The sequence below is a fragment of the Mirounga leonina genome, unplaced genomic scaffold (genome assembly GCF_011800145.1).
Source record: "Mirounga leonina isolate KUSES-001 unplaced genomic scaffold, KU_Mleo_1.0 Mir_115, whole genome shotgun sequence".
Taxonomy (NCBI): domain Eukaryota; kingdom Metazoa; phylum Chordata; class Mammalia; order Carnivora; family Phocidae; genus Mirounga; species Mirounga leonina.
The window spans coordinates 49495159-49508089 of NW_023270268.1; the positions used below are offsets into that span (position 1 = coordinate 49495159).

At 39.1% G+C, this 12931-nt stretch overlaps 1 protein-coding gene across 1 annotated transcript in view; it reads left to right on the top strand.

Moving 5' to 3' along the window:
- The window catches only part of GMPS (guanine monophosphate synthase), a 68131-nt gene extending 62981 nt beyond the window's left edge, over positions 1-5150 (top strand). The window contains exon 16 of the mRNA XM_034997612.1: positions 191-5150. Within this exon, the coding sequence (XP_034853503.1) occupies positions 191-292 (102 nt within the window). The 3' untranslated portion in view covers positions 293-5150. The remainder of the gene's footprint in view (positions 1-190) is intronic.
- Positions 5151-12931: the final 7781 nt, after the last annotated feature.

Genomic DNA, 12931 nt, shown 5'->3' on the forward strand with positions numbered 1-12931 from the left:
TGAGTTAATTCACTTAAATCTATAGAAGGAAATTAGGTTCACTACATAAAATTAATCAGAGACCATACTATATACACAGAAGAGAATAATAAAAGTAGATTGCATTTTAATTATAAATGCAAGCCTTCTAAGTATGTTGGACATGCGCTGGATCCTGGCTCTTCTATTTATGATCTTTGTTTTATAACAGGTGGTGTTAAAGATGGTCACTGAGATTAAGAAGATTCCTGGTATTTCTCGAATTATGTATGACTTAACATCAAAGCCCCCAGGAACTACCGAGTGGGAATAATAAACTTCTTGTTCTATTAAAGTATTGTGTTCAGTTTAAATTGATTAGAAACCATTCCCAGTATTGACATGTGGTACTGTGAAAAGAGTTACTGGAGCGGCTGCATCACATCTGAGTTCTCTACAGCAAAAATCTGCGGCCTGAGAGCTGAGTCGGGGATCACTAAAAGGGACTGAAGTGTTTGTACGGGTATAATCAAAGCACCATTGCCTACACGTATCAGACAGATTGGCACTGCTTTTGCCTTTGCCTCACTTGTTCTTTATGTATAAACTTACTGTTGCTATTAATGTCTCTGTCAATGAAGATATATGAAGGTGGGTGAGTTTGGGGGTAGTAATAGGCTTCTGTCCCCTTGCCAGTTTCTAAGAGCTGTTAGAAAACACGCGTTATTTACCAGTGTGACTTAGTATGTATGTCTTTCAGAGAATTTGAATTTGCTTATAAGTAACCTTACTCCTCCAAAGGTGGGGGTGAGGGATGAACATACCAGATAAGGTGTAGGTGGGCTGTTCCAACCCTTTTGCAGGACACTGGAGCTATCAAATGTAAGCTCCCTTAAGATGGAAAACACCAGGAATTTGTTGAAGTACTTTAGAATATTATGACATTGCAGCCATGGGAGAAAGAAGCTACGAATGGTCTTGGTTTAAAATGTTTTCAAATCCTGTTCCACATAGATGCCATGGTGTTCACTGTCAGCCTGTTCATTAGTGAGGAGCTTTATCCCCCCACCACCCACCCATGTTGCCAGCTCCCAAAGCCTTGTGAGGAAGTTTCTGTTCTCTTTCCCGGAAGAGGCCGTCTCTGGTGTAGCATAAAGTCAGAGTTTTGATCTCATTTGGTCAGAGGGCCAGCTCTGAGACCACAGAAACCATTACACATGCCCACAGCTTAGACTATCTAGTAAAGAGTTGTAAAATGAACTCCTTAGATGTAATCTGTAGGCAGGTTTATTACCTACTGTTCAGAAGACTGTAACCAGTCTTGGTGCATGCAAGATATTGCCACACCTTGTAATCCTCTATCATTTGTAGGATTCAAGAACTTGTATAGGACTCTTTGCCATTGCCACTGGTGTCTACCAGATCCTTTATAACATTCGTATAAGCACTATAAAAATAGTACTAGACTTAAATTCTATAACCATTTCTCAATATTTTAGCTGTTGTTACTATTTAAGAACATTAAAGAGTTTTTCCTTTTTTTTTTTTAATTGAGGTGTAATTGACCTATAGCAGATTAGTTTCTGGTGTCATGTTTTTCTCATGCCTCTTATGCATGTTTTTCTCATGCCTTCTCATGCCTTTCTCAGGTTGCTGCCTCTTATTTTCAAGATCCTTTGTATTAATCAAGTACAAAATTTTGTTTGGGATTCAGTATTAGGTAAATGGTAAAATCATGCATGGCAGAAGTCTACTTTTTATTCTGGCTGGCCCAGAGGACAAAAAAAACTGTATTGTCAGACCAGCAAGGGAAGAGCTTCTGTCTGTTGTAATGGATATCTGTACCCGAAACAAAGGAGTGTTTGACTTCTACAGAACTTGAAAGGTTCATTTTCTGTCCTGATGATGAGGTATTCATACTAGCCTTTTGGAAAGAGGATGTGTAAGTGATCTGGCTGTTGGAGTCATGTTATCTTAGAGCTGGAATAGACAACCTCTAAAAGGCTTACAAATATTTACATTTTTGTGAAAAAATTCCTCTTCTAGCAGAAGTTTTCGAGCAAATAGGAAACTAGGAAGAACATATAGTGAGAGTGTTTTCTTTCTCTGTATGTTCTATGGAACACTGCTCCACTGAGCTGATCCTTGTCAAAAGGGTTAGATGGTCATGGAAGTTGGGAAAGTGCTGTTCGCTTTTCCTTCTATCTTGGAAAGTCATGGTGTACATTATATTCAAAGCTCTGAGAAATTTTGATGTGAAAAACAGTTGTTAAACTTTCTTAACTTGATGTTTTCCTGATCTTTGTCTGCTAAACTCTTTTTATAATCCTTAATACTGGAAAAAATGGTCTCTCCAAAACACATCCTGACATGATATAGTAAAAAAGTTAATTTTGGGGGAATTTTGAAATTCCCTAATATTTTGAACCCCCTCTTCCTTTGCAAAGCACTTTTTGCTTTGTGTCATACAGTATTACTCTGTATCTTCACAGTATGTCATCCAAGCAGCTGAGAAAAGTTAAGATTATAGTCCATTTTACATTAAGGAAACAAGCTCAGCTTAGTAATGGTTACCTAATGAAATTCAGAATGAAATATGATCCTTGGTAGATTATGACTGCATTCCCATCAAATTAAATATATTTTGTTCCTTCGTACTGATTAGGAGTAGGTAGGCAGGTCAAAGCATCATTTATTCCCCAAATTGGCAGGCTTGCCTTGAAAAGGTACTTGCCTTTCAAGTACCCAGTTTCACCTTAATGGTGCTATTTTAATCATCACCTGTTTTAGAAATAACATGACCTGGCATAATTTCGGAAGGTCGGTCTTTAGATGTATCTGGGAGATGGGTTACACTGTTTTTCCATCTTTTGCTGCCCCTTCATCCTGAGGTAGCTGCCTTCATGTAGCCAAACAAGCATCATAAAAGTTTTTTTCTCACTGTTTGGGCTTATCTCCTGATAGCCTATTTTACTGTATAAATGAATCAAATCCCCTAAGAATGAGGGCATTCAGATTAGGTAGGTGGGACTGTCCATCTTCAATGCTTTTGTGCTGACGCTAAACAGCTGTGTGAACGATTAAGTAATTTGTTTCTTTATCTGTAAGATGAGACAGTTGGGTTAAATTTACATGAAATTCAGTCATAAATTTTTCATAAATAACAAGGAAAAGCATAGCAGGAGACAGAATGGAGAAATTGAGGGTTTTTTTTTAAGTTCTTTTAACATTAGATATGACCTTACCCCAGTCAAAGGTAAACATCAAAATACAGTGTAAAGTCAAATATTAATTACCTTGTTTTTTGAAGCTGTAATATAGATCCGCAAAATTTGACTACTTGAGAATCTTCTGTTGTGACCATGACACTTGGAAAATATCCATTAATAGAATGAAAAGTCTCCCATAATCAGTTATCTGTAGCTAATTGTTGGCAGAGCTGGAGCTAGAATCCAGGCTTTTCTGTTTCTCTCTATTGAAGAGGTAATCCTCTAAGGCCTTTAAAGACAAGGCTTAACAGGAAGTTCTCCTTGTATAGTTGACCCATCAGGGATAAATGTATTTCTAAAGTGTAAATCATGTCCTTACTTACAATAAGTAGTTTCTGTCATGCCCAATGTTATACCCCTCTTTCTTTTTATTATTCCTCTCCACTACTCTCCATACCCTCCTCCTCTCTCCTACTGTTTCCTGAATTTTCATTGGAATGTGGTAAGGACACACTTTAGCTATTACCTCAATGGGTATTCCTTTCATTGGCCCAAATTCAGAAAGTATTAGGGAACTGAGTATAAGCTGGATCTCTATACCCTTGGAAATTCCCCCCCGCCCTTGTTCTTACTGAGGTAGTTTAGCCGTGCAGGTGATAGAGGGAACCAGGGTATCCGTTTTTTCTTTTTTTTTTTTTTTTTTAACCACTGCAGGGCTTTGACAATAGTAACGGTGGTATCCTTGGCTCTTACGTTCCTGACCATTTCATTTAATGACAAGTGAAGAGATTCGGAATCCCTCCCCACCCCCCCGCCAAGAGTGCCAAAATGCCAGGTCTCAAACATAGTCTTCTGTATTGAAGAGGCCCAGGTATTCTACCCAACTCTGACCTTTTGTCAGTGGTTCTCAACCCTGGATGCTTATTATTACTACCTGAGTAATTAAATCTGTATAATGTCTAGACCCCACAATCAAGTCAATTAAATTAGAATCTTCGCAGAGCCCAATTATTGATAGTTTTAAATCTCTCCGCTCCAAAGAAATACTACTGAGGAATATACCTGGCCTATCTAGTTATGGCTTAAAATCTTAGTCAAGTCTATGAGAGAAATGATAAGAGGAGGCCACAGATAATGTATTGCTGAAGACGTCCTAGCTAAATTACTTCAGAACAAGGGACCAGACTGGAATTGATCCTATGTATACTGTATGGTAGGTCAGACACTCTGAGGGCGTTTGGTCTACAGCTGACGTAAATGTTAACCCTTGTTGAGGTCCATGCAACAACGACCTAGGCGTCTCTCAGCCTCTCCTCACTCCTTTTGCTTTTTGTCACAGAAAAGAAAGCCATCCCTATGCTGTAGCCACCTCTCTGAACTTGACTGTAGCTAGATCATGAAACACACTGAGCTCTTCTTACTCCACCAACTGAGAAATCCTTCTGGAGCTGTGTCATTTGGATATAATTTGTCAGCTGGAGAGTACCTACCTGTAACCTATGTTCCCGGAATGAGAATTTTTTGAACAGTCCCATTTTAAGTGACCTATCATTAGTGTCTTTGTTCACTGGTGGATCCCATGGCATCTTTTGACCTTGGTAAGGGCTCCTTGATTAGCAAAATTGGGAGACTTTGGGGAGAGTTTGGCTCTTTCTTGGGTATACGAAGTTCAGTAGCTCTGAAACCTTCTAAGTTGTCCACGAAGCCTGAACCTTAAGTAATCCAAGTGGAGTAATGCCTTTGGAGAATACAGATATTTAAGGTAAGTAATTTTCTGTCTTTGAACCTACTGTGACATTGTTACAACCTTATGGTATTAAATGAAGAAGTGAATGTAACCTTTTGAACAGATTTTTTTATAAAGAAGTATTTTGTTAATTGGAATAAGTAGTATAGTTGTGAAATCACTATGTAATTGTTTATGGTATACTGATACATTCTTGTATGTTGTGGTAATGGCATAAAATAGCTTTGCCAAATCAATATGAATGACTTTAATGCCTTTTGTTTTCAATATACTTCATAAAGGAAAAATGATGACTTTCATAACTTGTCATTAAGCTTCAGTGTTTATGAGAAAGTCAGTGAAGGACAGACATTACCAGGGTACGGGAAGTAAGAAATTGCATATACTGTCAGACGTTTCTGGATAATAAATTTAATCTATTTCTCTTCTATATAAGGAAGGGTGTCAGGGTTTTGCCCAGAGTGTAACAGTGGACATGGTAGAAACAAAATATTGGGTAGCTTTTTAAGTGAATAGCTAGAAGGGTGTGTGTATGTGTTTCCAAAATTAAAGTCCTATACACACGCACCACTTATTTGACTTCTTGCATATTTATTTATATTTAACTCTGTCCTCAATTTCTTAAAACATACATTACCTTTATTAATTTGATACAAAAGTTGGATCCTGTTTGTTGTTTGGAAGTATAAGAGTTGATCAAACCCATCAAAGTAAATGTATTAAGTTGCTAATATGATGATGAGAGGAAATAAACCATGTTTAGGAACTGAACTCAGTAATTACTTTCAGGTAACTACATTGCTGTGGTATGATTTCTTACAGATCAGTGGCCTGGTCTGACCTGCTATTTGAGAAAACTGTATTTTGAAGATTCAACTAACTGTAAAGGTTTTGCTGTTTTAACATGGCCCAAAACAAAAATATTACTGAGGTTTTATCTTGAACTCTCAAAAATCTGCCATTCTACATCTTATTTTTAAAAAAATATTGTTATCAAAATTATCTTACATCATAGCTAACCTTTTTTTTTTTTGGTAGATTGTTAGTGAATTATTCTGAGTTATAAGACATTAGATTCTAAGAAACACAGCTAAAAATCTCACTTTAACCTTACTGTTATCCAAATAATGTGTCAAATTTTAATTAAATCCTTTTTTCACATTTTAGAATGCTATTCCACTTAAAATTGCATATTACTGTTTTTTTTTTTAGACAATACCTAACCTGCCCACACATTTTTTTTTTTAATTAACACCACAGAGAAAACGCTATTTTAAAAATTCCTACTAAATGTGGCTACATTAAATAGTGGAGAACATGAGGGCCTTTTGTCAAGGTGTCTTTACCTAATTGCATTAGGATGATTGATACTTGTTCATAATAAGAAAAAAGTTTCAACAGACTAAAATATATTTAGCTAAGTGCAAGCAAATTCCATCTTCTGATTCTTTTCAAAAGCAACTTCTATTACAGTGTGGGTGATGAGGATGTAATGAATTCAACTTGTTTATAGTGCTTATTATAGTTTTGGGGGAATAATAGTAATATATATATATATATATATATATATATATATATATATATCATGACCATTTTTGTTAAAGAATCTGCTTAAAAATTTTCAAGCAACTCACAAGTGGAATAGTACAGCTAGCACCCTCTACATCTTACTACTCAGATTCGAGAATTAAAATAGTGCCTTTCCTTAATTACTGAATAAATCATATAGCACATAGTTGAAATTACCCCAAAGTTGATAATAAGTACCCAGAGATTTTTAAGTAAATGCAGTATCTTGGAATATTTAAAAATAATTTAATGTTTATGTTGTGGGCTTAGCCTGTTTTCAGATTTTTGCTTAAAGAGAAATTTACCATTGAATAGGAAACAGTTTGAAAGATCTTTTTACCTTTTTCTTTTTTCTTTTTTTCTTTTCTGGTCAGGCTCTTAAAGCACCTGATGTGAATTTAGTGTGGAGTTTTTCAAACTTTCTCCTTTCACAGTTCCATTTAGTGTTATTTTGGTCTAGGGTTGCTATAAAAAAAAAAAGTAATAGTCCCATTTTTTTAAGTGATGGTAATGTTCAAACAACTTAAATATTTATGCCCTAACAACATAGTAACCACTTGAAAAATATCCTTTGAAAGAATATATTTTCATTCTTAAATAACTGGAGATGGTTACTAATGGGATGCATGCATCTGTTGGGGACTGTGCATCGTACTGAACTTTGCATACATTGAACACTGCCATCTTCATTTTCTGTTCCATGCTGATGCTTATGCAGTCCTCTTTATCACAGCAGCCACTGAAAACTCAGCTTTGCAAAGACATGACATCATTGGAGGAAATGGAGCATGATGCTGTGTTGAAACTGACCTGCCACAAGCTAGTAGCTTATCTTGTGTATATGTGAGTTTGCTGTGGTGGCTCGGAGTGCCTCAGTGAACAGTTTGAGAACCACTGTGTCTGAGTTTTTATTTTATTTTTTTCCCCCTTCTCAACTTCAAAGGATATATTTAAAAAAACTTGTATCCTTAAAATTGATTGTCTTTCTTGGTTTTGATGTTAAGAGTTGGAATATTTTGCAAAAAGATATTTTTAAATCTCAACATCTTTTTTTGAAAGGTCCTTTCCTTTTTTTTTTTTTTTAAGATTTTATTTATTTATTTGAGAGAGAGAATGAGAGACAGAGAGCATGAGAGGGAAGAGGGTCAGATGGAGAAGCAGACCCCCCGCTGAGCAGGGAGCCCGAGGCGGGACTCGATCCCGGGACTCCAGGATCATGACCTGAGCTGAAGGCAGTCGCTTAACCAACTGAGCCACCCAGGCGCCCTAAAATCTCAACATCTTTTTATGAGTGCAGAAATAAGATTTGGCGTATGTTACATAATGTACACATGCATAGAATCTGCCTAGATCCAAGTTTGATGTATACTTACTTTGGAGCTTGCTTTGTCTGGTAACAGTTGTTACTATAAAGACTTCCTATACTTTTTAAGTTGAGGATATATACCCTTTATACTGTAGAAGTGAATATTTTATTTTATTTTTGATTTTTTTAAAAGATTTTATTTATTTGACAGAGACACAGAGAGGGAACACAAGCAGGGGGAGTGGGAGAGGGAGAAGCAGGCTTCCCGCTGAGCAGGGAGCCCGATGCGGGGCTCGATTCCAGGACCCTGGGATCATGACCTGAGCCAAAGGCAGATGCTTAACAACTGAGCCACCCAGGTGCCCCGAAGTGAATATTTTAATGTACTGGATTTACACCATGCCAAATATGCTATCTACACATTTGTTCCTATATTGATTTCTCTTTGTAAAGCAAGGGGAAATAGTTACATACCACATACACTTAAAAAAATTTTTTTTTGGTTATGTAGACAATGATGGCCATCCCTTGAATGTTTTTAGAGTTTAGAGATGTGATTAGTTAAGACAGAGGGAATTAACATTAATCACATCACTTTGGGAATAAATTGAATTTAAAGCTTAGTAAAAGAACATGGCTATCTTGTATATAGTTTCACCTTTCTTTGACTTCTTTACTCTAGATCTCAGAAGAGAACCATTGTAGAAAATGTAAAAATTTTCTGAGAATTGGGAATAGGAATCTATTATGAAATCTTAGAGTATTAATGACATAGAATAAGATTCCTAGTTCTGTTGTTAGAATTAATTTTGGGAATTTATTTTAGAAATATTTCTTCCTAATTCTGATAAAATATCAGCCTGAAATTCAATAAACTTGGTATATTTCTGATTGCACATAGCTGTGTCACCTTGGGCAAGGCAGCAATCTCCTGGGCAATGGTTAACTCTAATGTAGGAATAATATTACTGGGGTGGGTCAAGTGAAAGAATGTAGGAAAAGTGAATACATTATGAAAATATGCTTTATCTGTAAAATGCTAGTGTAAGCATAGTCTGTTATTTGAAACAGATGGCAGTGCAGATGAAACAAATGATGTGGGCTTAATCCCGTTGTGCTCAATTAGCTGGGACAATTCAGGTAAGTTTACCACCATGTCAGATCTCCAGATTGTGAGGGTGGGGTGATATTGGGATAACCTACTTTCAACTACGCAAGGGCTATGTATGCATCTTTATGAAGTTTATGCCACTTGATATTAAAGAAGAGAGGGAACAAAACTGTCTCCCAATCTCCAGCCTTGCACTTGAAAAGTACAAAAATTGGGTGTCTAGTTTTCTTTCTGTTCTGATTCTAGTGGTGTATGCAATAATGTAATATTTGTCCCCTCTATCAATCTCATAGTTGGGGAAAGAAGTTTGGAAAAAAATAGAAGTGATAAGTCAGCATGTGAGTAATTACCGAATTAAATATTCAGGTAGCACTTTCCATAAAATGTTGAGAGGTGAGGGAGAACACCTGAAGCTCGTGACGTTCAAGTGTTTTATGTCACGCCCTGGATTGGAGTGGAGTCTGGGTGGTAGGTTCCAGAGAGGTAGAAAGTATGGACTATTCCAGATAGGTAGAGGCCAGGAAGAGCCACAAATGAATAAATTGTGACTAGCATGGGTTGTTTGGGAGGGTAGAACTGGAGAGTTGGTGTAAAATTGTGGAGGACTATGATTCAGCCAAGGGATTGGGTTGTGTCCAGTTAGGGGTGTGTGCTGGATAAGCCAGAAGAGCGAGAATAGCTCCACTCTGTGGTAGCCCAGCTACCTCGTGAGACAGTCACACCAGCCCTTTTCCTTTGCCCTTTTCTCCCTCTCTCTGCTACACTATGGTCGGCTAGTCAGTCATACAGACGTTACCCAGGCTGTTTATATGGCTCAAGTGACCCGCGTCTTTCTGAGACCATCGACAGCCTAACTCTTGCCCACCAATCTGGCCTAACTGCCTTCTGTAGCCAGGCCGATCCACTTGTGGGTCCCTCATGTCCCCTGCTGTTCCACTTCTTACCTTTGTCCCTACTGCTCTCCCTGCCTGGAGTGCCAGCCCCAGGCCCCTATGCCCCACTCTGCAAACATTTAAGTCAGCTTTCAAGACTTAGGAGGGTTTCTTTCTTTTTTTTTTTTTTTTTTTTAAGATTTTATTTATTTATTTATTTGACAGAGAGATAGCGAGAGCAGGAACACAAGCAGGGGGAGTGGGAGAGGGAGAAGCAGGCTTCCCGCCGAGCAGGGAGCCTGATGTGGGACCCTGGGATCATGACCTGAGCCGAAGGCAGACGCTTAACGACTGAGCCACCCAGGCGCCCTAGGAGGGTTTCTTTTACAAAAACTTCTTAGTTCATCCTCATGTCTGTAGGATGGAGTACTCGTCTTCTAAGCTCCCACTACCTGTTGAGGAATTCCAGGACTTTATTTTATGTCTTATTTCTATTTTACTTGTTTATATTGTCTACAACCAGACTATAAACTTCTTGAAGGCAGGATCAGTGATTTACTCACCTTTGAAGTCTTAGAGCCTGGCTCATAAAATATAAAAATGGAATGCTTTTTAAAGACCTGCAAGAGGACAAGGCTTACTTCAAAGGAATAAATGTCTAATAGTAGAATTCCAAGCATCAGACACCTAAGTGAAGAAACTAAACTCAGCCAGGTAACCTAGCCTGTACCCCTACTTTCATACTTGAAATCACCAAATAGGAAACTACTTATATTTAAACCTATGTTTAGCTTCAGCTGTTGGTGCCACAGCCCTAGGTGCACTTGCTGTGCTTTTAAAAATTACTATTTTAACTTTCGGCAGACAGTCTGTTTTTTTGACAAATTCTGTTTGACTTGTAAAGTAAAACATGAATGCTTGGAGAACAGCATGCAATTACTAGGGGTTTGCTCAATTTTTTCTTTTAATGAGGTTGGGTGGTTAAGGGCCTGCCTGTGTGGGAAGCAGAAAACCACAGAATTCTACGAAGTTGGTGGTAGTCTTTGACGTCAGGTGGTCTCAACGGTTTCCATGGTGCTTACGGTTGGACCGGCCAAGTGGCAGTTCAGGTTTCTCTTAGAAACTGTTCTTCCCTTTGGCTCTTCTTTGGACATCTTGTAAGTATTCTTTTTGACAAAGCTAAAAGAGTTTGAGAAAAGATGAGACAAGTCTGAGGATTTTAGTGTTGTTCTTCAGCTTCTGTTGTAGCAGGGAACACTAGTTCATTACTCACAAAAATCCTAATGGTATTAATCTTACAAGGTTTGTTTTTGGGTATGGAAGCTGCTGACGGCCAGGCAAATGTGAGGCAGCCATGGGCTGCGTTTATTTTGTAGTTTAATGGCAGAAGAGTGAGAGAGATGTATTATCCATCATCATCATTACTTCAAATATTCTGCATTTATTTAGTAAGAGGAGGGTATAAATAACTTGACATTTGCTATCCTCCCAGCACGCAGGAGTTCAATCGTGGCGGTAACTATGGATTGAGCACCTGTTTTGTGCCTGGCACCGTGCTGGACTCCAGAGAACAAGGCTCCAAACCTGGAGGAGGTCATGTCCTGTTCGATTGCCCTGGCTCCTCACCATACCCGACCCTCCACATACATATCCGGTTTGCTCTTAAATGACCCCCTCCTTCCAGGACGGCTCTTCAATCTGCTCCTTTCCATTCCGGGCTTCCACCACAGTCCAGCCCTCCGTTTTCTCTGAACTGTGTTACTGCAGCGGCAACTGAGGGCTTTTCTCTACCCTTCGATTCCTCTCTCTCTGAACTAGCACCTCCATTTCAAAACACAGATCATGGACTCAGAAAATCCTGGTCACCTTATTTGTCGGTTCAAAGTACATCAATAACCTATGTCCAGGGAATGACACCCTGGCTGCTTTAGCTACCACATCATCATTTTTCCAGCTTTATTTTCTAAAACGATCCTCTAGCCACCCCTCAAACTTAGGCATCTTTCTGCTCCTGTGTGGGTGTCCAGGTTGTGCTCTACCCAGGCTGGTGTGACCACCAGATGCCATGAAGCCAGCTCATGCGTTAGGCCTAGCTCATGTCACTTGTAGGAGCCTTCCTTGGTTCCTTGAAGGCAGAGCATTTGCTCTCTCCTCGTCGTTCCTGTAGCACATTATGTACCTCTGTATGATGGCATTTATCCCATCTGCTCTGCTGTTCAGTTGTTTGCTTAGTTCCCATACTCAGTTGTAAACTTTGTGAGGGGAGACGACGGGTCTTGATTTTTGGGTCCCATTGACACCCATCATGGTGCTTGGCCCACAGCAAATGCTCAGCAAATGCTTGGTCAGTGTTATGTTCTGTGTTTTATATGTGTTTTTAATTGCTTGCTATTTGGTCAGCAAGCTCTTAATTTTCATAAATTACCATTATCTGTGCTTAAAAGAGGAACTGGACTATCATCATCCAAACTTAACAGGGGTTGGGTAGGGAAGGTCAAAGGTAGCCTGTAGGTGACAAGCAGGTCAGCTTCAGAGTAGAAGCAGCGTGGCATAGGGAGATTTCCTGAGGTGGTTTCTCCAGCATTATCAGTTACCAGCTATATAATCTTGGGGCAAGTTACCTCATCTTTCTGAACCTGTTTCCTCACTTGTAATGAGATGCAGATATTGCCTGCCTCCCGGGATTGTTGTACAGACTAAATAAGGTGTTTGAAATGCAGACCCTATGCAGTGCTGACACATAACGGTTTCCTGGCAAGTGGTCATACGTACACACCGCCTCTTCTGCCCACAGCCTCCGCTGCTTCGCTAGACTGGTTTTGTTTTGTATGACCTTACGCCTTCCAAGCTACAACTGACAGGCACAGAGACAGTCAGCCTGTTCAAAGACCGGCCAGTGACCTGAGATGGCCTGGCACGAAGGGCTCCTAGATAGTTGACCACTATTTCCTGCCTTTAGAAATAAAGTAGGGGATTCTGAAAGAACGAGTTACGTAGGGGTGTAGGAACTTAAGGTAAGTTAAAGTTGGGTTTTGAGAGGCTGTGTTGGCCCTGTGCAAGGTAGTTATGAGTAAGTAGGGGAAAGTGGTCAGGTGAGGACAGAAGAGATGCACGGATGCAGGGATCCTGTACTGGGGCAGAAGTTGGGGGCTGGGGGTG